The sequence below is a fragment of the Moschus berezovskii genome, chromosome 12 (assembly GCF_049115385.1).
Source record: "Moschus berezovskii isolate FMDL1 chromosome 12, NW_MosBer_1.0, whole genome shotgun sequence".
Classification (NCBI taxonomy): domain Eukaryota; kingdom Metazoa; phylum Chordata; class Mammalia; order Artiodactyla; family Moschidae; genus Moschus; species Moschus berezovskii.
The window spans coordinates 58,891,243-58,917,826 of record NC_142471.1 but is presented as its reverse complement, the minus strand read 5'-3'; the positions used below and the strand labels follow the sequence as shown (position 1 = coordinate 58,917,826).

General features: G+C 37.0%; 1 protein-coding gene across 2 annotated transcripts in view; it reads right to left on the bottom strand.

Annotated features, from left to right (window-relative positions):
* Positions 1 to 7,903: 7,903 nt before the first annotated feature.
* The window catches only part of HECTD2 (HECT domain E3 ubiquitin protein ligase 2), a 75,148-nt gene continuing 56,467 nt past the window's right edge, over positions 7,904 to 26,584 (bottom strand). For both annotated transcript variants that reach the window (XM_055425094.2, XM_055425095.2), the window contains 10 exons: positions 24,541 to 24,648; positions 23,587 to 23,719; positions 22,627 to 22,715; positions 18,158 to 18,316; positions 15,676 to 15,750; positions 14,446 to 14,533; positions 14,255 to 14,361; positions 12,392 to 12,507; positions 11,691 to 11,834; positions 7,904 to 10,360 (listed from right to left, as the gene is read on the bottom strand). In XM_055425094.2, coding sequence (XP_055281069.1) covers positions 10,240 to 10,360; positions 11,691 to 11,834; positions 12,392 to 12,507; positions 14,255 to 14,361; positions 14,446 to 14,533; positions 15,676 to 15,750; positions 18,158 to 18,316; positions 22,627 to 22,715; positions 23,587 to 23,719; positions 24,541 to 24,648 — 1,140 coding nt within the window. In that variant the 3' untranslated portion in view covers positions 7,904 to 10,239. The remainder of the gene's footprint in view (positions 10,361 to 11,690; positions 11,835 to 12,391; positions 12,508 to 14,254; positions 14,362 to 14,445; positions 14,534 to 15,675; positions 15,751 to 18,157; positions 18,317 to 22,626; positions 22,716 to 23,586; positions 23,720 to 24,540; positions 24,649 to 26,584) is intronic.

Genomic DNA, 26,584 nt, shown 5'->3' with positions numbered 1-26,584 from the left:
GAGACAGAAGCTACACAGATTGGGCACCTCCTGTCCAGGCACTTTACAGACGCTATTGCTAGGGTTAGGTCCCTGCGCCTGCCACCCTGCCCCCCTCAGGGTTCCAGCAGGTGTGGTAAACCCGAGGCCAAATGCAGTTTAGACTGGCTGCTGCGTCAGTTCCCTCCCTAGCTCAGGCTCCTCTGTAAAGTTGGAGAGCGTGCTGAGACCTTGTCTGATTGTCAGATGCCACCACACTGGGCTCTCCTTCCTCTTAGGCAGCTGGTCCACATTTCTTCGACTCCCTGGCAGTTAGGTGTGGCCATGAGTGGTAGACTGCAGGCCTCCGGAGCCCCTAGGGAATGGCTTGCTGACCAGGGGCAGACAGTGCCGTCAGCAGACAGTGTCTGGCTGTCAGCTCCTTCAAGGTTAGCCTCAACTGTAGAGAGTTGCCTGCCTTCTGTCACACCCTTCCTGGGGCCACCTGACTGCCCGATGCCTGACAGGAAGGCTGGCCATTTTGGCCGACTGAGGACAACTCTGAGTGGCAGCACTGTCTCCTGACATTGTCAGGACTGGGTTTTACCTCAGTGGACCTCTCCCTTTGCCCGATGAAGCTGCCTCTTTTTTCCCTTTCACAGGCATTGACTCCCAATAGCCTTTGTGAACCCCACAACTCCACGTCAGCATCTGCATCCTGTGAGTCCAGCCTGCGACTGTGTGCCCGCTCTCCAGGGCGGTGTGGGCAGAGTGGTGGTCAGAGGAGAGGTTAGAGTGAGGGATGGAGCAGTCCTGGAAGGGGGCCCTGAGTGTGATGCATGCCTACTGAGCAGGATCAAGCAGCTCTGGGTCTCACCCCTGCTTATCTGCCACTGTTTCTTGTTTCTAATCTAGTGTAGTTTTCCTTTTTATCTGATTATAATTTGCTAAAAGCTTATTGATTTTATAAAGCTCAAATCTCCTTTTGAGTTTATGCCCCAATTATGCTGCTTTTATATTTTCTAATTGAACTATTTATTGATACTTTTTTCTTTATTCCCTGTCATCTCCTTCCCTGAACTTTTGTTTATTGAATTCATTACTTTTATCTTGTAGGCGTCTCTGATCGCACAGCAGGTAAAACATTTGCCTGCCAATGCAGGAGACTCAGGAGATGTGGGTTCAATCTCTGGGTCAGGAAGATTCCCCAGAGGAGGAAATGGCAATCTACTCCAGTATTCTTGCCTCGAGAATCCCACGGACCGAGGACCTTGACCGAGGACAGTCCATAGGGTCACAAAGGGTCGGATACTACTGAGCAACTAAGCATGCACAATTTTATCTTTTAGTAAGTAAAATATTTAGAGCTATAAATTTCCTCACAAATACTCTGTCTATATCCCATGAGATCAAATATATAGTTTGTTGTCACTGTCATGGATTTCCAAGTAGTCCTTATTATAGACTTTATTTCTTCCTTGACCCAGAGCAAACTGTAATCTGTACTATATTTTAAAATTCTAAGGATATCTGTCACTTTTTTGGAAGACAAAAAGAGAAGCAAAAATATCATTTAAGGTTATATAGCAATTGAGTGTCAGACTTAGGGCTAGAACTCAGATTTACTGACTCTGATTCCTGTTCAAACAGGGAGAACAAGTTTTATCTATTTCTATCAGAACAGTTCAAGCTTGGGAGTTTCTGGGAAGCCTAACTAGTTGAGGGAGCATATGAAATGGGATATAGTGATATTTAGAGCCAGAGAGACATGAATTCGAATTCTTAATGCCTGTGTGATCTTGGGCAAGCTTCCAGGCCAGAGTTTCCATTTCTTATCTTTAGCATGGGGACAATAACATCAATTTTATTCTGTTGTAAAGATTAAATGAAACATGAAATGGTGCACCTCATACATCTTAGATGATCAATAAACATCCATTTCTGCTCCTTCAATTTATATTCTATAGATACTTAGGATACTGAATGATTTGTTTAGCCAGCGATTCGTGTCCAACTGTCTTGTGAACCTATGGACTGTAGTCTGCCAGGCTCTTCTCTCCATGGGATTCTCCAGGCACGAATGCTGCAGTGGGTTGCCATTTCCTTCTCCAGGGGATCTTCCCGACCCAGGGATCAGACCCATGTCTTCTGCACTGGCAGGTGGACTCTTTACCACTGAGCCACCAAGAAAGACCTGGGATACTGGATAACTGGTTTAAAAAATTAAACAAAGGGTTTTTTTCTCTTATTACAAACTGTTCATGTCAAGCAAATTTTTAAAGAAGCATGACAAAGCAAAAAAAAGGTAAAATCATGTATAATCCCAGTGGTAATTACGTTAACTGTGATAAAATTTTTCAGAACATACACGCACATATACACACGCATTCATATACATGTTCACACTCACTCACATGCACACCCTCAAAATCTGGGTGATACCACAGAGCTGCTCTACAACCATCTTTTTCTGCTTTCATAGTTAATCCACAAAGGCACCACTGCTCACTGGTTTTGTTTCACTTGTTGAATGAGCCCTTGGTCACTGGCGGTGGGCTGGCTAAGGCTCTGTGTGGGAGTGAAAGGCTGCCTAGACTGATGGGAACAGGGTAGTAGGTTAGGGGGGCAGGGTTTCAGAAGGCGCTTCCCTGAGGCTGCCACTTCCAAGTCATGACAGCCAGGCTGATAGCGGTTCTGTGAGTCAGGGCAAAAGGTAACCAACTATAGATCAGACTATTTACCCATGAGGGTTTCTGGTTCATTCCACTAATTTGATGAGTGTTTCACCTGCCCAGTCAAGGCAACAAGTCAGGTAGGATTTTTATCTGAGTTGACTGACCCTGCTCTGTGCTGGATGAGGACACAGGAGATGCTTCTGTTCTCAAGTGGCTAATATGCACACAATGAACCACAGCAAGTCTGAAAATATTAAGAGCCACCTGAGCAATGAAGACAGGTGGGATGGGTGTGAAAAAGAGGGAGAGACACCTTCCAGCTAGCTTTTTTCTTTGTGGGGGGAGGGGTGGTGATGGTGGTAGTTCAGCACAAGGTTTGGCAGGGGAGGAGAGAAAATTCTAGTCTGGGGAGGTTTAGAGGGCAGGAGATCTGAGCTGGACTGGGGCTGAGGGCAGAGTTGATTAGAAAGCAGGAGGAGGACCTCAGAAGCACTGGGCTGAGCAGTGATGCCACGGTGCAGGGTGTGCACAAGACACAGGAAAGGAGCAATCTTTCTGGAAGATGGTACTGGGGAATATGCAAAATAAAAGTGGAACACAGGCTAGCTTTGGAGTTAGGAGGTGGTCAGATAAGCATGGTAAGAACAGAATTTGATAAAGATTAATAGTGGGGACCTTATGATAAATGGGGGAAGAGTAAGTTTATAGTCAGGGAAGCCAGTCAGCTATTGAGGGTCTTAACCCAGGAGGGGTCTGTGGGAATGGAGTAGAAAGAAGGGTCAAATCTGAGAAATAGCATAAAGATGAGGCTTGCAGACATGAGGTTAAAGAGAGTGAAAAGTCAAAATGAGACCAATGTTTATGAGCCAAGCTAATCAGGAGAATAAGATTGCCAGTGACAGCAGTAAGGAAGGCATACTGCAGGTCTTATAAGCAGAGGTGACCTACAAGCAGGTGGAAACAGCACAAGATTATGCTCCTTGAGAAACCCTACTGAAATAATTCTCAGCTTTTTCTATTGCAATTTGTGTGTGTATTTGCACACACAGAAGAAGTCAAGTTGGGATGCTGAAAAAAAATCTACCAATTTAACTCAGTGGTGACTAATGCTTCTATGGTGCATATATCTGAGTTGTAAAATTTATATGGCATGAAAACTTTGAGTTGTACAATTATCATGAAAGCCCTAGAGAAATTTTCTTGCTATGATACACATTAATGTTTTGCAAGGTAAGTACTCAGAACCACATCTGCTTATGTTTGTAAAGAAAAAGCAAGTGATGTATGGAACTGATCAGCCTCCAACTTAAATATAATAGGCATGCAATACATAAATGGTAAATTAACACATAAATAAATTCGTGTAAATCATCTATAGGAAACAATGCATTTAATAGTTTTATGCACTGAATGGGGTAAAAAATAACCAAGGGGCAGGCCATGTATAGGCTGAGCTGAAATGGAAGAGGCCAGTTACTACCATAAACTTTTATAATTTTGGGGCAAAATACAGCTACAAAAGTCCTAAAATATAAATGTCCAAGATTAAAAGGAAGGGAAGAAGAGAAATAATCAGTAATGGGAAATGAGGAAGAAATGCAGAAATAAAAAGCAAGATTAGGTGACTCATGGGGGTCATGAACTCTCTAATGGATATTAATGCCCATTTTAATTCCATAGACATTCCTTAAGCCCTATTTAAGGTGAGGAGTCAAAACTGATTCCACTTCATAAAGCCCAGAATTTAAAAGGGCTGCTATGAAAATGGGATAGAAAAACTTTACTCATAAACCCCAACCTGTGCCACTATAGGGGAAGGGCCCAAACATACACAAGTGGGAAAGGAGCCCTAATCTGAGGAGGTCACATACAAATTGGTATAGAAACCTGTAGGGTCTTTGTTGACAACAATATGAAATTACTCTACTAGGACACTTGCATTTCTCAGGGTCCAAAATTAAATTAAAAGCAAAATTATAAGTGACACAAGGAAATAAATTACTATGGAAGCCCGTAGATGAACAAATACAGGAATCAGTATTTCAAGAACTGGGGTGAGTAAAAAAATAATCTAAAATAGAATATCTGTATACTGAAAAGGAACTGAAAGAATTTCTAGAAATGAAAAATACAACTATTGAAATATACCTTGGTTAAACAGCATATTAGGCATTGAGAGGGATTTAATGATTGAGATGGTCCAATATATGTTTAGTAGGAGAGATTAGAGAGAAGAGGGAAAAGCAGTGTTCGAAGAGGAAATAGCTGAAGAATTTTCTAAAACTGAAAGACAGAAATTCCTAGTTTCAAGAACCATAACAAATCCTAGAAGAGATTTAAAAATATACATATACACTATACATATTGTCTGTGATGTTTTGCAGTTTCACAAGAAAAAAAATATCTTAAAAGTGGCCAGAGTAAAAGAGACTATCTACCAAGGAATGACAATTATACTGACAACTAACTTCCCATCAACACCACCAATACTTAAAATGGACAACCAAGAAGGTCCTACTGTATAGCAAAGAGAACTCTGACCAATATTATGTATCAACCTAATTGGGAAAAGAATTTGAAGAACAATAGACACGTGTATTACTAAATCACTTTGTTGTACAACCAAAACTAACACAACATTGTTAATTAAAGGTGGGGCTATTGGTGAAGAACCGGCCTGCCAATGCAGAAAACATAAAAGATGTGAGTTCAATCCCTGGGTCAGGAAGATCCCCTCGAGGAGGGCATGACAACCCACTCTAGTATTCTTGCCTGGAGAATCCCATAGACAGAGGAGCCTGGCAGGCTACACGTCACAGGGTCGCAAAGAGTTGGACACGATTGAAGTGACTTAGCACACATGCACATAGTACAAAAAGTTAAACAAACAACCACCCTCTTAAAAAAAGCAATGAAATGCAAAGATAGTGGATTATACATTAAAAGTCCTAAGGGAACAGTTAAGTATCACAATAGAAATGCATGCTTGATGAATTTATCTTTCACAAATAGAGGTGAAATAAAGTCATTTTCAGACAAATGGAAAGAGAACTTACTAATTTTAAACAGCTTCTAGCAGATGTTTTGGAGGAAAAAAACTGATCCCAGAACTGGGTGTGAAGAACATTAAAAGAAGGAATGGTGTGCAAAGAAACTGTAACTATGTGGTTAAATCTAAACAAACTACATAAAATAATATGTTATGGGCTGTATTTAAAATTTTTTAATTCATATTATAAAAGATAGAAGTCAGGCTACAACGATATCTCTGCAATACATGAGCTATAACAATATGGTAATGATAATAATATCAAACATATAAGGCTTATTATAGGTTAGGCATGATATAAATATTTATTTATATATGCTAACTATATTTTATATGAGTATATATATATATATTATGTATAAGCATATATCTATATGAGTGACCCTAGTGGCTCAGCAGTAAAGAATCTGCCTGCCAATGCAGGAGGTATGGGTTTAATTCCTGGATGAGGAAGATGCCCTGAAGAAGTAAACTGTAACCCACTCCAGTATTTCTGCCTGGGAAATCCCATGGATAGAGGAGCCCAGCAGGCTGCAGTCCATGGGGTTGCAAAGAGTCAGACACGTCTTAGTGACTAAACAACAACAATATATATCTAATACATATATTTACAATAAGATATATACATACATAAGTATATACACACACCTATATAGTTCTACAGAGATTTAACAACTCTATGAATTATGTATTATCAGAAGCAGTGGTTATAAGAAGTAATATCACTGGAATCATGGTTCCTCTGGTGTCACATTATATTGCTTACTATATGCTGGGGACTGTGTAAGTGCTTTACACATACTAATTCATTTATTTCTCCCCAGAACTCTATCATTGAGTTAGGGTTATTTTCATTTCACAAATTATTATCACTTGATAATTAAGGCATGAACAGATTAACCTGCCCAAGGAAACACAAGTATTGAACAATAAACTCAAACCCAGGCAGTTTCAAAGCTTAGTTCTTAACCACTCACCAGGCCCTCTGCGTGAACCGATCTTTTACCCTCCCCTGTGAAAACTCACCTCAGTCTTCCACCCAGCTACCTATTTTCTCCCATCTATCACCCATGACACTCTCTCCTACATTCTTAGAATCTCCTCTCTCTGTTCATTAATCAAGGAAAATGTGGTAAGGGAAAACATGGCCAAACTAATGGTTTTGGTAGGGGATGAAGAAAGCTGATCATCAAAGAATTGATGCTTTTGAACTGTGGTGTTGGAGAAGACTCTTGAGAGTCCCTTGGACTGCAAGGAGATCCAACCAGTCCATTCTAAAGAAGATCAGTCCTGGGTGTTCATTGGAAGGACTGATGTTAAAGCTGAAGCTCCAATACTTTGGCTATCTCATGCAAAGAGTTGACTCACTGGAAAAGACTCTGATGCTGGGAGGGATTGGGGGCGGGAGGAGAAGGGGATGATAGAGAATGAGATGGCTGGATGGCATCACTGACTCGATGGAGGTGAGTTTGAGTGAACTCCGGGAGTTGGTGATGGACAGGGAGGCCTGGCATGCTGTGATTCATGGGGTTGCTAAGAGTCGGACATGACTGAGCAACTGAACTGAACTGAACTGAATAGATCTGAAGTTGTTGATTGATGGCCAATGAAATGTCAAACTTAATTCATTTCTAGGTGACCTCCGGAGAAGGCAATGGCAAGCCACTCCAGTACTCTTGCCTAGAAAATCCCATGGATGGAGGAGCCTGGTAGGCTGCAGTCCGTGGGGTCGCTAAGGGTCAGACACGACTGAGCGACTTCCCTTTCACTTTTCACTTTCACACATTGGAGAAGGAAATGGCAACCCACTCCAGTGTTCTTGCCTGGAGAATCCCAGGGACGGGGGAGCCTGGCGGGCTTCCGTCTATGGGGTCACACAGAGTCGGACACGACTAAAGTGACTTAGCAGCAGCAGCAGCAGCAGGTGACTTCCATAGTGCTATAATGTTCATTTGGTGGAATATTTGTGTGATCATCCAGTCATTGCCTATATGTTGTTTCATATGGAAAAATAATGCTAGAGGTTAGCTGCATTTGGTGTCAATAACCATCTTTTGAAGGAGTATGCATTAATTTTCTGAAGCACCAGTTTAAAAGACAGTGTAACAGAGTAGTTTGCATTTATATTTTAAACTTTTAATTCAGTGCATAATGTTCAAAAAAATGAATTGAAGTCTAGTTGATTATATAACTTTAATATTTGAAAAAATTTATCCAGAAATTAACAACATAATACAATACACATTTGTACAAAAAAGAGGGGCGGTTAAAAACTTCTGATCATACAGACAAAAATATGATTAATTAAACAAAGATTAAAAAAGGACAGAACATTTTGTAAATACTGATAAATACTGTGCAATGCTTTAATTTACTGTGGCAGATACAAAAATCAAGAATTCATGAACAGATTATATAAAAAGAAAGCAACTACATGAATTTTCTAGCTGTTTAAATTAACGAAATATAACAGTAGTGGTTCTTTTAAAAAATGAGGTATTAATTACACTGTAAACCAAAACGAGAGCATAAATAAATAAAGGCAATGTGCAATTTAGTGATAAATGATTATAAATTTCAACAACAGACAACAAAAATTTTCCAGTTATTTATGGACTCTGTCATTTAAAAATTTGGCTTGCTTGTATACTTCTTATTTTAAAATGACATACCTATTGATATACAAGCACATCATAGACATGCAGACCAGGCCAACACAATTTCCCCATCTCTACCAAATAGAAGTTTTTGTTTACATCTTATTTAACACTTAAATCTGGTTTCTTATACATGATTCTTTTGTGCTTATTAGTTAGCAGTAACCTACATTAAACACCTTACTTTATAGTTCAAGCAGTGTTAAGAGAGAAGCAGTTTTATTTGCATATGGATTAAAAACAGAGCAAACAAAACAAAACCAACATGCCCTTAAATCTCTTAGGTGTTCCAAGAATTTTAAGAAGAAAAATCCTTTAAATAGTATGTCCAAGTGGAAAAGTGGAGTCACTTCTGTCTCTAACAGAATAGTAAATGAACTAACTCCTTTCCTCCAAGATTCACAAGTTGGCTTTGGAAATGCAGAACAAGCTGATTAGTTCCTCCACCCTAGAAGAATTCTGCTGGTGGGGGTGTAGGAATCATAGCAATAAGATAGTAGTGTAACTTGGAAATCGGGAAAGTATTATTTGCATGTGAACCACGTGCTGGTACTAAATGCTGGCTTCATTATTATTGCAAATACATCTTCAGAGTTTTCTGAAGGAAAGCTATCAAAGTATAACACAGAAGTCGATTTGGAAATACTGTAATGTGCTAATAAAACTGCTTCATTTGCTGTAAATTGAAACCATGTACTGTCTGACTTAAAATGAAGTTTCTTTTTACATGCTACTTTATTAAGAAACTCCAAAAAGGGTACTTTTGAATTCGCTATATTCAGAATCCAGTGAAAAACAAACATTTGGGCCAAAATGTTGAACCTTATCTTTATATCAAGCTATGTCACTGAGTGACTTTCGCTTCGCTTCATGTCATTTTGACGCAAATGTTATCGTATTCACTTTTGTCAAATATCTTATCCTACTTGTTTTCAAAAATTAGTGTTTCAGTACAACAGGTGATCAAAAAATACTATAAATAAGTCTTGTATGCCAATCAAAGTATATATAAAAACAATTCTCTCTTTTTGTGCTTGTAATTGACTTAATTTATCAGTGACTAGTCAGATCTATTTCCTTTCTAATATTTTGACCCTTAAGAAGAAAGGATTATACAAACATTACAGAGTACTCAAAGTAACTAGTTTACTGTGCATGTGCATGCAGACTGACGATACTTAAAAGAATATAACCTCGAGTCCAATTAGTCTGAAAATAGTTACACTCTTGTACAATCATCTTTATTGATTTGTAAAAGCTGTACACACATCTAAAACCCTGAATTTACTTTGTAAAAATAAATCTTTAGCAATAAATGGCACTATCAAAATCCCATTATTTTCAGGCTATTATGTAGTTATTTACATGCTGATTTTCAGGAACGGTTGAAAAGAATCTTTAGAGGACCAAAGCCAGTATATCAAAAAAAACCCCCTGTAAATTGCATTTGCAATTATACTGTTGTTTAACCGCTATATGAAAATATGGCTACATGCCCCACATTAATGATAATGTAGCTATCCATGTTGCTACTGTGTGCGAGCAGCACACAATCTGCCACTGGGATCCACCCACTCTGTCATCACTGCACTCTTCACTGCACGATGCCTCCCCAGTGGAACACCTGTGACACACTACTGATGGAGGATGATAAAGTGCTATAAAAAGAGGGGCTGGACCCACCTGTCTCTGCCATCGGGTCTTTTTCTCACTCGGTGTTGTGTTTTTAGAAAACCATGCCTCTACTGAACACATTTCATATTGGATTTTTTTAAAAAAGTCAGTCTTTTAAAGTTGGTAAGCTTTTTCAAGGTATTTTGAGACAGAAAACATGAAAAGGTTAAAGGCACAATAAGAGGGAAGTGAATGCTACATATAAATGTATTTCAAGTCTTCTTGGTTACTCAAGTCCAAAACCTTCTGAATTTGAAATTCCAATGATCAATTTCTGTTTCAGGTCCTTTTTGCTCTTGTAGGGGGGAAGGCAAAGTTGATTGAAGCAGGTGTGGGCCACAGGCAACCTAGGGGAAACATTTTCTTCAAAGATACCAAGTCTTAAAACACACACAGAATGACTGCTAAGCAACTTTCAAAGCACCTGAACACACATACTCAAATCTATTTCACTAGACTGAGACAACTCATCCATTCCTTTACTGAACAAATACTTCTGGAGTACCTGTTGTGTATGAGGCACCATTCCACACCCTGCAGCTGGGTTTACCGATAAGACAATGGCCCTGCTCTCACAAAACTTACACTCCAGAAGCATTATTTTTAGAGTCAGACAAATCAATCTGAATACCATCTCCCTCACTTTCTGGCTGTGAGATCTCGTTCAAGTGGCTTCATGTCTGCAAATCTCAATTGCCTCATCACATAAGGCAAACTATCCGAATGGGTGGAAAGACCCAATAGAATAACCCAGTAAAATAACTATTATTTTAGCCTTGACTGTCAAAAAATCATAAGAACATTTCTGAGACACTTGATACCCACACTTCTCCTGTTGCTTCCCTCAACCTTGAGGGATGCAACCTTCATCCTCCGAATTTTTCTGATCAGATCTCCCAACCCTCTACCCGATGACACTTTTATCTATATCCAAGATTCCAGTAGAATTCTTAGACCCTTTCCCTCAGTTTTTATGAACTTCACAGAATCAGAACAGCTGTTGGTGGTAGCAGTGATAAAGGAAAGGACAGATTTCAGTTCTAATTGATGAAAGGAAGAACTGACAGAGCTCAGGGAATATATAAGGCAGGAGAAAAAAATATTTATAATCAAAGTAGTATCTACTCAGATTAGCTTTAGAAATTACAATAAGATTGGGAAAAGAAGTAACTAGATCAACATTATCCCACCAACACTCTAGAAAATAATTTAAAGCCATCATCAGCATCACTTTCATATGCAAAGAGCACTAGATAAAGAAAAAAAAAAAAGACCAGCACTAGAGGTATTCCAGTACAACAGGACTTCTGGAACTAATTATAATAATAGCCAAAAACCTCACCTGGCATCTTAAATAAAAAGACTTTTAAGTAAAAATGAAGGCAAGACAATCTAAATACCATGAAAAGCAAGTTAGATTCTGGAAGTGATGATAAAGTAATTGACTTAGCAAAGTAAAAAGTTGATGGAAAGGAATTATTATCAGTTAGTATTGGTATGTCTCAAAATTAATAAAGAACCTTAAGCCATAGTCTATCTTATTTCAAAGCCATGTTTACTTCGAGGATTTTTCTAAGAAAACAACTTCATATTGAAAGAATCTTCTAATTCCAAGCATACTATTATTAGCAAAACCTATAGATTAAAAAAAAAAAGAATGACAATCTGGAAATTTACCAGTTAGTAGAAGTTTCATTCTTTGAGATTTTAAAGTTTAAATCAGCCATTCCTCCTACAGGAACTCTGTCACTTCCTGTAGTAAAATGTAACAACTTCTTTTGAAGATCAAGAGGAAATCCAAGCACAACATCCCAAAAGTATCTAGGGAACACCAAAGGAAATTTATATAAAATGTATATAAAATGACAAAAGTCCTGCAGATGAGAATAAAATGAAGTAAGCACTAGGGAAACAACTTCCCTTAAAGGTACATACTACTCTCAAACTGAAATGGAGGAACGACAGGCTTCTATATATAAATTAGATTTTTGACTAACATCATTATAAAAATAGTCCAACAATGGACAGTACATAAGCCATTTTTCTTCTATATAATTTTCCATATTTTTCAACACAGTGCTATTAAAAGGCTTTTTATAAGCATGGCATCCCTGCAATTCTAGGACCAAAGTCATTTTTTAAAAGAAGTCAACTCTCTGGACTTCTGTAGAAACTTATTTATATCACTTTCTCCCAAGGGGACTGCTAAGTGATTTTATATTGAATATCCTCACATTATTTTAGAGATAAAATAAGGCAGTGTGGGCTGTACAAGATTTCCGGTGACTTGATTCAAAGATTGTAAGTTACACAAATAAACCAACCACAGTCTCATTCCCTCTTCAACAGCCTCACTCTCAGAAGTATAAAGAGCTCACCGGATAGTCAAGTCGGTTTTTGCGTAACCATCATACTGTGTACTTCTCTGTAGGGCATGCATATCCAGTTCAGGACTTCCACAGACCAGAATTTCGACCTCTTCTGGACGAAGCAGCTGCCAATAATTATTTATCAAAAATGATAAGAAAAAGTGATGATCCAAAAAAGTGAAACTGGAAATGTTTTCATTGAATCAAGCAACAAAAATCATGACCTTCTTATAGTAAATCAAACCATTTTTTAAGGAAAAATATTCTCCATTTATATTTTTCCTACTGAGATATTTTTGCTTCTGAAAGTTTATAAATCCTGTCCAACTCTTAGATTCCCCCTTTTGCAAATAACAGCAATTAGCTAGAAAAACAAGCAGAAGACTAAGCATAAATCCAAATTACAGCTCTTCCCCAAAACCCAGCTTGAAACTCTTTCAGCTACTCTAGCATCTACTGACATGCCTGGAACCAACATCCATGAAGCCTCCTGTGCACAACGTGGAGTTTGAGTAGTAGGTTAGTCCATTTTGTGTTGTTCCCTTGTTTTTTCACCTACATAGCTTGTCTCCCACCTAAAGAGATTAGAATTTAAAAATGAAGACTTGCTACACTATTTATTTCCCCTCCTTCCACCCCTATAAATACAGTGCATCGCAGACAAAACTTAATTAGAAATCAACAAGTGCTTCATATTCAAAGGTACTTTCAATAAACATGTGATAAAGACTATCACACAGTGAGAGATGGACTATAAAGAAAGCTGAGCGCCTAAGAATTGATGCTTTTGAACTGTGGGGTTGGAGAAGACTCTTGAGAGACCCTTGGACAGCAAGGAGATCCAACCAGTCCATCCTAAAGGAAATCAGTCCTGAATATTCATTGGAAGGACTGATACTGAACCTGAAACTCCAATACTTTGGCTACCTGATGAAAAGAACTGACTCATTTGAAAAGACCCTAATGCTGTGAAAGATCGAAGGCGGGAGGAGAAGGGGACGAAAGAGGATGAGATGGTTGGATGGCCTCACCGACTCAATGGACATGAGTTTGAGTAAACTCTGGGAGTTGGAGATGGACAGGGAGGCCTGGTGTGCTGCAGTCCATGGGGTCACAAAGTGTTGAACACGACTGAGCGACTGAACTGAACTAAACTGAAAGACCATTGATCTAAAGCAAGTTCTCTCCTATGCAAAATAATTCACATGGAAGACTTCACTCCAAACCCTCCTTATAAAACTGAGTGGAGATGGCTTGATGGAGTGTGCCCAGAGGAGGAGGGATGAAGAGACACTTCTATGACATTTCTGATACAGTGTTCTCAACAGCAGTGGACCCATACTCACACAGCTAAGAAAAAGTCAAACCGACCAGAGCCCACCATGACTCTGGAGACAAACTACTTCCCGTGGGTAAAAGGCTACTTAGAGTTGCTGGGGGACCCCTGAAGAGGAATGAAACAGCTATAAAAACCTGTTCCTTAAATGGTGAGAAGTTGTAGCTTTTGCCTGGAGCTTGTGTGTTAACCATTTTCCGCACTTTGCACCTCAGTTTTAAAGATCTGGAGCCCTTGGGGATCTCTTCATCCACTCTGTTTGGGGAAATTTTTTAAAGCTTAGAAGACATAGTTTAAGACATAGCATAATGGGTGGGGGGGATGGAGTTGACTGGTCTTTCTTCCCTTTAGAGAATTAAGGCTGAAATGAGAGAACTATTTTTATTTCCAGCTCTATTTTTAAAAACTAGAAAACAAATATTTTTAAAATTTAAAAATTAAAAAAAAATTTTTTTAATTTAAAATGTTTTAAAGAATTACTTGTCAATATCATGGTATTACAAACCCTAACTGAAAGCATGAAGCTTTAAACTCACCATTAGGGCATTTGAAGCACACACACTATGAAATCCATAATAAAATGCAGCAAACTGCTTATAGATGGATTTGTTGAGAAGAAAGTCAATATAAAGCTGTACGTATTCTGAAAAGCAATTTTACATCTGTTAAATAAAAGTAAATGGCAAACACTAATGTACTTTAATTAAGAAATGGTGTTTTAACTTACCTTTCCTATTTTGATTGGTAACTGGAATTTTATCACCACCTGGCTTTAAATTATAGGACTTAATTATTCCGAATTCTTCTTGAAACACCTGATGGGAGATACCAACACACCACATTTCTTGGTATATGTTAACAGATTGCAGTGAACAGGTTTGTAAAGAGAAGTTTTTTCCCCCTTTTCTAAATTACAAAATACAGAAAGGTTAGGCTCTTGTGATATTTGTATTAAGAATGGTGTCATGAAAGCATTTTGGAGTAAAAAAGTGGGGTCTTAAAACTCTTGAATACGGCTAAACACTTTACTGACGTTTAAAAAAATTTGTGTGACCATCTGGGTAGCACTCAGACTCCAGCACTCTTGGCTGGAAAATCCCATGGATGGAGGAGCCTGGTAGGCTGCAGTCCGTGGGGAAGCTAAGAGTCGGATATGGCTGAGCGACTTCACTTTCACTTTTCATTCCTGCATTGGAGAAGAAAATGGCAACCCACTCCAGTGTTCTTGCCTGGAGAATCCCAGGGACAGGAGAGCCTGGTGGGCTGCCTTCTACGGGGTCACACAGAGTCGGAGACGACTGAAGCGACTTAGCAGCAGCAGCGGCAGGCCTTTGGAGCTACGTGGATTACTATCATTTCCACCTTCCGATTATTTTTAGGTGAGTGGAAATGAGAGAATTTTGGTCTGATTGATTAACTTCTGCTCCTTACTTCTTGTACTGAACCAACAGAAGAGGCTTGTTTTTAGAAGGTGAAAAGCTCTGAGAAAGTAACTGCGTCCAGGATATAGGCCAGGTGCCTTTCAGAGTACTCACACCCTTGCTGGCTTTCCTTGATTGCTTACTTATACATGTCTGCTTCAATGTCTTTGGGCTTCCCTGGTGGCTCAGACGGTAAGGAATCTGCCTGCAATACGGGTGACTTGGGTCTGATCCCTTTGTCAGGAAGATCCCCTAGAGTAGGAAATGGCAACCCACTCCAGTATTCTTGCCTGGAGAATTCCATGGACAGAGGAGCCTGGCGGGCTACAGTCCATGGGGGTCACAACGAGTTGGATGCAACTGAGCAACTAACACTTTTTCACTGTTTTTATCAGGTTAAGATCCTTTAAGACAGGGAGTGGTACGTACAGATCAATCCTTGCTCCTCTTTTTTAACGATGGGTATATGGTAACAAAAGGTATTTTTCATATATAAAATACCTGGTTAACAGAGAGCTATTTGCCCTTAATGGTACCTGAAATGTGGAATAGAAATCTTCTTCAACATTGCCTTCATATGACAGGAGTTCACTTAATCCATGGGCCAACTCCTGTAAAGAGAAACCTGTTATTTGTGTTTTTAAATCAAATAGTACTACCCAAAACAGTAAACCAGATCTACTATAGCTCACTGACACATGAGATAAACTCAGATTTTGAAATAAAAATAATATTGGGACATATTTTCCAGGGTAAAAATTACTGGTTAATGATTTCTACCATGTAAAAGGTTTGGAAAAATTTACTGGAAAGGTCACGTGAAGGAAAATATCCAGTTATACCCATAAAGGCATAACTCTGGGGTCTATTCTTATGCAGTGAGCTAAGAGTACAGTTTCCATCATAATTCACTGCTATCAGAAATATCACTGTTTATGAATTTGTAGTATTTCTCATTCTCAGTTTATATTCTTAAAAAACCTGTTAATGTTTTATAATTCCTCTCTTAAACACAAAAATACAGTTTATATGTGTTAAGTGGTTTTTACATTTCAGTTAAGGGCTCTCCCCTCCCAATAAAAAGTTGAGGACACTGGAAGAAATGTTTTGCTACATTGCAAGTCATGTTTCCCCTGAACAGAGATTTAAAAACAGAAAAACTAAGCCAGTATTTTTTAAAATTTCAGATTGTATGAAAAATGTTTTAAATATTAGCAGAAAGATAAAGAACAGCATGTTTAGAATGATCTTACACACTTTACATATTAAGTTTTCCATTCCACTAAAATAAATTTTAAAACAAATCTAGGGTGACATAGGTTTTAGTATTATTCTTATCCATTTGTTTCAATTACTAATAAAGTTATGGCTGCTGAAAATTATAATTGGGAGATCTGAATTTTTTAAAAGAATTCAAGGAACTAGTAGATGAATCCAATTGAAAGGATTTACCATATTCTTTTAAAGATCAAATTTTTAGTGATAAAATACAAAATCAACTAGGTTATAAAGTTATATACTCAGATCTGCTTTATTCAACTGTAGGGACTTTTATTCCCAGCCTTTGTATTTTCAAAACTCAGTTTTAAATATTTTTACCTATAGTTAAGATTCTTAAACGTAAAATATTATTAATTAGCCCATAGTTCAACATTTTTATATTTTTATAAATATAAAAGTGCATGAAGATATATAGGTTTTATATACTATTTAAATACCCTGGTATTATTTAACAGACCGTATTGGACAGTGTCTCAAACAGAAAAGAAAAGAACTACTATAGTTGCTGATTCAAGGTTATACCTAGCCTCTCCATTCTCAACTGAAACCCTCAAAGGTAATTTTCACAAGGCTGTGTAGGGAAGATTTGTTGTTGCCATGGGACAGTTCTGATGCTTTGAGTCATGGATCCCTTCTCTACAAAGGCAATGGAGTTTCCATTAACATGGTCACGGAAAAGCACTGGCCTATTAACACTATACTGAAGGCTCCATCATTGAATATTTTGCTTATTTTCTGTGTTTTTTTAAAAATCCTCATTCACAAATACTGTGTTTAAATTAAGAAATGTATCACTATAGGTCTCTCTTTGCTTGCCTGCTTACACTTCTTGAAACACATATTGTACAGATACAAATGGTAAACAAAGCACTGAATAAAAAAAGCACTTAAAACTTTTTTCTAGATATATTTTGCCATATATGAAATGAGAATTAGGTGCTAATTTTAACAGATGCCATTAATAAATTGATATTCCATTTTATTTTTTAAAAATTTATTTGTTTTAATTGGAGGCTAATTACAATATTGTATTGGTTTTGCCATGCACTGACATGAATCCACGCCGGGTGTACTAAGAATAGTAAGGGGAATTCTCTGCTGACCAATGGCTATCGAAATTCAGTTGTGAAAAGTATTATTATTGTAGGGGATTGTCAGGATGATGAGCATACTATCCATTCTTCTACTAAATTTTAACACTGGATTAAATCTGATGATTGGAAATCTAGTCTCTGAATAGCAGAATATCAGAGACAGGTCTGTGAAATTCATTAATTTTATTAAGGGTGTTGTTGCAGACATTGTTATCGATATTGCATAGTGACACATTGATAAGAATCCACAGAAGCAATCAAGTATTGAATACTGAGTACTTTATCATCTCATGTAATCTTCCCGAAATGTAAGTTTTACTATTCCACTGTTCACATAAAGAAACTAGAGTTCAGAAATATAAACAGCTTCAAAGTCACAGAGCTAGTTAAGTTGCAGAGGCCAGATTCAAATCTTTGCCTCTGACTCAAAGCTTGTTCCACTACGCTGGAAGAACTAAGTGCTGCAAAGTGGGTTATATATCTCTACAGGGAAGGAGAAAATTAGACAAAAGAGGAGATGGGTTACAAATGCAGAGGGAAACCATATCTGAACATAAAAACAGTTATCAGGAGGAGAGAGACTGTAGTAGAAGAAAGATGATTCAGCAGTAAGGGATAAGATACTAAACAATTGTATACTTACAGGCATAATTTGACACAAGTCGTCAGTGGTAACACTGCAGATGCCCACTGGTGTATTTTGATCACTAGGAACGATGGGAGGGCTCAATAATTTCTTATAGCAACAGGGGGGGAAACGAATATCCAAAGTAATGCTGTTATAAACAGCTAGTCCCATAAGCTATGCATACTAAATGTTAAGCATTAACATAAAATCCATGACAACAAATGAGTTTTGAATTATGCATCTATTTCTTGCATACTTCTTTCAGATCTAACACTGATTTTCTAATTAATCCCACATACTTACTCTTTCCTTTATTTTCCCTTTATTTTATGTAACATAATTCCTTGATTACCAAAAATCATGTAAAAAGGAGAGGTTCAGGTAATAGTATTTAACAATTTCCCTAGAAAACTTCATATCTAAGATCACAATAGCAAGTTTACACATTTCTATAAAGTATTTAACATATAAGAAAACTTCTAAATTTAAACAAAGACGGTGATTTTATTAGCAGCAGTTTATTCAGAACTCGCTGCAGAACATGCCACTGATTTTGGTGACTATTCTAGCTACAGGCTACGCAGAGAGAGCTGTATTGAGCAGGCATATAGAAACACGCACACAGACGTCTGCATACACACACACTGCTGATAAGACACAATCTCCCACAGTAATACCCGAAAGACTTATTACTTGGAGTTTATTCAAAGTGTTAAGTTAAAAAGCTACAGATGTTATATTTATAAACTTTGCCCAACTGTATTTTTTTTTTATCAGTAATACAGCAGAATGTAACTTCATCCATTTGCTAAACGAGGGGTTTTAGAGCAAATTTTATGACATTTCAACTGTCAAAGATTATAATAACAAGTTCTTAAGGAAGTCATTACTTCTACTTACTTAACAGGAAATCTAAACATATGATCTGGACAAATCACTAAAAACAATTTAAAAGATTAGAAAATAGCCAATATTTTAATTTGCTAGGCCAGAAAAAGGCTAATAATAATCTAAGGAACAGCTATGTTATTTCATAGGTAACCATACCAACAGAGACTGAGCAGTGTGTTCTAGAGGAAAGATACTGAAAATAAGCTCTAATATACTCCTATAAATAACAATAACAGAGGCAAGCACCATACTACTGCAGTTACCATTTATGATCATTTACTGTAGTGGTAAGTGCTAAGCATTTTTCATTACAATTTTTTAAAAAAAATTATAATCCTGAAGGAAGGTTTTTAACAGATAAGGAAGTAGGTTCACAGGATATGCTTTAGGGCACCTTCACTGCAGGAGAATCACACTGCATTTCAAACTAAAGCTGCTCTGGTTGAAGTAGGGGTAGGGATGTGGGAATTCTGTTGGAGATATCATGTGGTGCAAACAGGGCGGAGTTTGAAAACCCTGCATTATATTATATTGCCTTAGCCTTAGTTCCTGGAGAAGGCAATGGCAACCCACTCCAGTACTCTTGCCTGGAAAATCCTATGGACAGAGGAGCCTGGTGGGCTGCAGTCCATGGGGTCACTAAGAGTTGGACACGACTGAGCGACTTCACTTTCATGCATTGGAGAAGGAAATGGCAACCCACTCCAGTGTTCTTGCCTGGAGAATCCCAGGGAGGAAGAGCCTGGTGGGCTGCCGTCTAGGGGTCGCACAGAGTCGGACATGACTGAAGAGACTTAGCAACAGCAGCCTTAGTTCCAATGCCTTTCTGGTAATTCTGCTTCTAAAAAACTATTAGATTATGGCTTTTCATGTGATCTTCAAAACATTTTATAATTACTACTATAGGTTTCATTATAACATTTCTTGTAAACTCCAAGGCCTTAATGTTTAAAAATAATTATATTAGAAATACAATACTGTAAGAACTAACAGACCAATAAATCTTTGGTTCTGAAATTTTAGTGAATGCTTTTGTGTGTGTGTGCTCAGTCGTGTCCACCTCTTTGCAACCTCATGGACTGCAGCTCTGTCCATGGGATTTCCCAGGCAAGAATATTGGAGTGGGTTGCCATTTCCTTCTCCAGGGTATTGTCCCAACTCAGGGATCAAACCCATGTCTCCTGCATTGGCAGGCAGATTCTTTTACCACTAAGCCACCTAGGAAGCCCCTCTGAAATTTAAAAACTGGAATTATGTATGGAGCCAAATATATTTTCTTAATCACCACACCTATTACTTCTAAATGTTTTGTTCTCTTCACCTTTGGTAGATTTTTCAACCACTTATGTGACCACAGTCCACTGTCATCACACATTTTTCATATACAATATCATGCTTTTCATGGCAGCAACCTTTCCATAGTTTGTGTGTGAGATCAATACACATAATAATGAGATAGTGGTGGTTATAAATTAATTTTAGATATAACTGTTCAACTTGTAATATAAAACATCTAAATACATTTAATATGCTCTTTTGGGTAATGATTGAATAGAAACTAATGCCTATTGCCAAAAAAAAAAAAATACCTGGTAAGCAAGTTCACGATGTCACTATACTTCTCTAAAAATGTAGTGTAAGAGCTAATACTTGATTACAAACATTAGAAAGTCAAAATAAGCCAAACCTAAGCCATAATGGAAAAGACTCTGATGCTGGGAGGGATTGGGGGCGGGAGGAGATGGGGACAACAGAGAATGAGATGGCTGGATGGCATCACCGACTTGATGGACATGAGTTTGAGTGAACTCCGGGAGTTGGTGATGGACAGGGAGGCCTGGCGTGCTGTGATTCACGGGGTTGCAAAGAGTCGGACACGACTGAGAGACTGAACTGAACTGAACTGAAGCCATAATAAGAATATAAAGTATGACAAACATACTTATCAGGAAATTCAAATGACTTCTAGTGTAGTGAGAAGCGTTAATAACGCAGGCCTTCAATGAAGTTGAAACATTCAAAAAATGACTACTGTAAATGACAGAATGAAAATATGAGTCTAGGAATTGTTACACGTTCCTTACTGTGGGCTTGGCACTTTGGACCTTTAGATACGACAACACACAGACAAATTTCAGATTAAGTTTACTATCACAGTGTGTGGTTTTCCCTACTCCCTTTTCTTCCATGCAGTTTCTTGATTTCCATATACATTCTTCAGGATGTATTCCAACATATGTCACAAAGTCAGATGATATTCAAAGCCCTCCATCAGATGGCTCTTAATCTTTTTTGCCTGAATATTCATTGGAAGGACTGATGCTGAACCTGAAACTCCAATACTTTGGCCACCTGATGCGAAGAACTGACTCATTTGAAAAGACCCTGATGCTGGGAAAGACTGAAGGCGGGAGGAGAAGGGGACGACAGAGGATGAAATGTGTGGATGGCACCACTGACGCTATGGACATGAGTTTGAGTAAACTCTGGGAGTTGGTGATGGACAGGGAGGCCTGGCATGCTACATTCCATGGAGTCGCAAAGAGTTGGACATGACTGAGCAACTGAACTGAACTGAATCTTTTTTGCCAGCACCATCTATAGCTCTCAGAGAGCCCCCTGCTCCCATCAAGTGGACCTACACATTGCTCTGTGACAGCCAGCACAGTGTGGACTCTTTCCCAGCCATTCTCCCAGTCCAGGACTCACTCTCTCCAGTCCTGGTTTAATAAAATATATTGGTTCCATTTAAAAACTCTACCTTCTCTGGGAGGAATACAATGAATTGTTTCCTTCTCAGAATTCCTTAGCACTTAATGCCAAGTGGTCATTTGACCCTGAGAACAAACTACCTGCACGGGTGGTCATCTGTCCATCTAGATGGTAAGGTTCTTAAAGTAGATATTTTTCTTTTTTTAACCTATGTATCCCTAGGGTTTGCTCATTTATTCGTTCTTCTCTTTCTTCCACAGACAGTTATATTTTTCAGAATTTAAAAATGAATGCAGAAGCCTTCCTGTCCAATCTCCCACCCAGTGTAGGAACACCCTCTCCAACAAACCTGAAGGAATCAAGAGGATGGCATAGGAATTTATATCATTTAAAAAAACACTACAAAATAATGCTGTACACTTCAAATGTTCCTATTCCATTCAATTTTTAATTCTTATGAACGTCTCAGGATTTGAGGCCACATTAGATTTAATTTCAGTTTAGAAAACGGAGTGAAGTAAGCACAAAGTGAAAGAACTGACAGGATAGTTCACTATGAATAGGAAAGATACTCTGACTTTTAAAAATGTCTTAAATTTCTGATAATTTAGGTTGTAAATGAAATACCAAATAATGCTTGAAATAAGCTTCTCAGAGAAATATGTTAACAGTTCAGTCACTCCTTCCTGTTAACTAAATCTGCTAATAATTATACAGCTGTGATATTACAAAATAATAAAGACTACTGAAAAATCTACTAGTAAATTTAATAAGAATTTTGAATCTGAATAAATTAATGAGAACAGTTTTCCAAAATTCAGATAAAATTCTTAAAAATCTCTAATCTACTAGCACCTCCTAGTGGAAAGTTTAAAGGATACAATTCCAACCAATCGGAATTCAGAATAGTTATCACATTTAAAGCTGCTAAACCAATGGCAGTATGAATCCTTATGATACGTAAACATGCCTGGAAAACAGAAGCATAATTTCATCAATACGATTGATCTAAAAAATCAGAATGGTAAACATGGACATGATATCTTATCTATTAGAAGTAGAACAGTTCAGCAATAGTTATGTTACAGACCAATTTTCATGTTAAAATATATCAAATATGGGTCCAGAGAGTGTGAAGAGCCTTTTATTCTTCACTGGTATCCTGAACCAAGGGTTGAAATGGTAAAAAGACAGAAACTAATCAGTTGATTTATAGAAACTATAGTTTTATACTTTATAAGTTATCAAAATTAATTCTGAGGATTATATGGAGACTTCATCACTGTCATCTCTATTTCCCATTACCAGAGAGATATTATATAAACATATATACAAAATTAAGAAAAATAAAGAATAAAAAAACCCATTTACAACTCTTTTGAAGGAAACGCTTAACAATACTCAGGATTATATAGGCGTTTTCTCTAAATCAAATGAAACCAAATTAAAGTTCAAAGGTTTATTTAATACTTCTTATTTATTAAAATGGCTCATTATTTTATGAAAGAGACTTTGAATATTAGTGATGAGCAAACTATAGCTCTGATCTTAAAATTTTTAATGTTATTTTTATTTCAATGACAAATTTTTACATATTTGGCTTAGTCAGAAAACATGTGAATGCTTCTATGCTAATGCATTTTGTGTAGGATTCCCAGTAAGATAATAAATATCATAATCATCAATTTGGTCAATTTAAAAAAATGCAACTAACAGTCTTTAAAAAATTATTCAACATTTATGATTGACAAAAAAGTCTGTAAAATCATAGATTAAAAATGAGTGACTACTTAAATCTAACGATCAGGAAGAAAACACTTGAATAGAAATTAACTACTCACCATAATCTGGATGAAAAATTTGGCGAATTAGAAGGAGGAACCATTCTTTAGTCAAGCCACCCATATCCAAACCAGCTTCCCCTACAAATGTAACTTTCAACTTCTTTTTCAGGTCTGCTCTTTTTCGAGTTAACTGAGGAAATTATAAGATAGAGGAGAACAAAAGGTAGTAAAAGAGGAAATTAACCTTTTAAATTCTGGGAAATGTATTATCATATTTACAATGTCACAAAACTTCATCCATCCATCCATCCAATAAATCTGCCCAACCCTATTGTAATTTTAGTTGTATAGATCAAGCAACAGAATTAGGAAATCAGGGACCGTGCTCAAGGTTATTGCCTACTGGCATCTTACTGACTCCAAGATTTTAATTTAGCCAAATACAATACAGAGTAATTCATTTAAACTTGCCTTCAACACCAAAGTTTAAAAAAAATCACATAACTAAATCAAATATTGTAATATTCACATGAAAATCTGGTTGAAGAACTGTACATGCTTGAGCTTAATAATACATGTATATACAATCAAAGTATCAATATGTTTGACCCTAAATATACCCAATATATCCTGTAGATTAGACTTACAATTTTACAGATGAGTAATCTGAGGCCTGGAGAAATTAAAATGACTTGTTAGGCACCCAACCAGTTAACAAAGGTGGTCTAGAATCTACATTATATATTCAGAAATATGAATTACTCATTTAAGTGTTCTATGTGAAATCCTTTTCTGAATATTTAACAACAAACCACTAAAAAACATATAAATGAACACAAGGCTTAACTGTGAATACAGAACTGTTTTTAACCGTTGTATCAAAATATAAGGAAGCACACCACTGGCACACAGAAATAAAGAAAGCTTACTAAGATTTTAGTAATAAGCCATATTATCAAATTATTTAAAGCTTTAATCATTTAATACTATTCTGGAATAAATAATCTATACCTCATCAAGAGAATCGCTAACCAGATGTGTCCGCCTTACTTTCATATTTAGAAATAACATATTCATATCAGGTCTCTGTCTTCGAGATACTTTATCCACCAGACTTTGCTAATTGAAAAAGAAAGCAAACAATTTGAATTTTACTTGAACTATAATCTCATTTAAAACATTTAAACACTTAGGTAAAAATAACTTATATTCTTCTCTTTACCATCTCTTACATAAACAATTTCATAAACTCAAGTATGCAAATTTTGATTTATGAAAATGCCTTATTATTTAATTTTGGGACCTTGATAACAGAAGGGGATACAAAATGGAGGACCCCAAAATAATTCAACTTGAACAGTAAAAGAATGCTGCATTAGTGCTTCTGTATGTCTCACCTCTTACATAGCAAAGTTTTCTGTTTAATAAATACAAAGTGGGAACATTGAGAACATGGTACATACTTCTGATGATAAACTTTGCTTATGCTTTTTAAGATACTGGATTTACTCTAAAATCTACTTTTAGAAAGTAATTTTCAACATATTTCAGAAACCATCAACAATGTTCAATCCTTTGTCCCAATACTAAACAGAGGAAATATTTTATACAGTGACACTCATCACAGCATCATCTATAAGAGCAAAACTTTAGAAATATACTAAGTATGAATCTCTAGTGGAATTATAATACAGTTATCAAAAATGATGGTCATAAAATTATGTAAATAACATGGAAAATGTTTAAGGAATGTACAACTAAAAAAAGCGAGGAAACAAAATTGTATACACAATATTGTTTCAACTCTGATGCCTTTTAAAGATAATATAGGTAAAGACTATCAAAAGCAAATTCCCTACAATGTTAACAATATTTATGCCTGGGTGTTGGAAGTAAGGGGATGTTTTACAAAAATATAAGAAATATATGAATGTCATTTATCATATAAAGTCTACATGCTTGTATAATACATTTAATTTATCTAAACTCTTTTTCAGACTACCTCATCCTCTGTGGTAGCAAAGAAAATGAATTATTGTGCAGATTAAAGGTAAACATTCTGACGTTTTAAATACGTGCATCAATTTGCTTTATCAGGTAAAATTTTAATACCCCAAATCTATACAGTAAGGCTACTTTCATGATTTTGTATATTACTATAATAATACACTAATTCAGAGCCCTTCTTCATCTCTCCAGTATTCGATTCTAAAGGCTTGTAGTAGGTTTTTTTTTCTTTCCCCTTCTCTGGTCCTCTCTTTTGTGCTCAAACAGATCTATATTCCTAGTATAGTATGCAGTGTCATGGACCTGTTTTTCCAACCCTTTCTTATCTTCTGTTCCCAGTCGAGCTCCTGGGAAGCCATCACACTGGAAATATCCCACACACAAATTTAAACTAGGATGCTAATGGAAGACAAAGCTCAGTGGCTACTCCTCCCATCAGAAATTCATACTGCATAGAAAGTGCTTCAGATGAAAGAAATAACCCAATGATGGTAGAATTTTAGACACAGACTGATGAGGAAGTTATTTTTAATCTGGGAAATCACTTTCACAACTTTAAATTATACTATATAAGTTCTTGCTTATATTAACTATCTATAAGGTTATCCTGTGTCAAAATAATCACCAGTCATTAATTCCAAACGGTATGGCAGTTTACAAGCTAAAATAATGGGAAATACCCATAACTGAGAACACCACTGGACTCTTCAATTGCTACTCATTTGTGCCCATGCTCTGTGGAAGACAGTCCAGGAAACATTCTACAGCTGCCACTCTCCTTTTAATTGGAAGGAAATTTAAAAGAAGATATTTAAAATCTTAAGTGTGAGTGGCACAGCAGAAAACTGCTCAGAGGAACTTAAACTTCTGGCTCTTTAGATTTTTTTCTACTTATAAGAAATCATAGCCCAAGGCTTAAAAAAAAGAAAAACTGAAAAGGCACATGAAATGGCATAAATGCTAATCATCAAAATGACTAGCTATATATACTAATCTTTGAGCCAATATCTAACCAGGATTAATAATTCTGGTGCTAAATATACCTGTT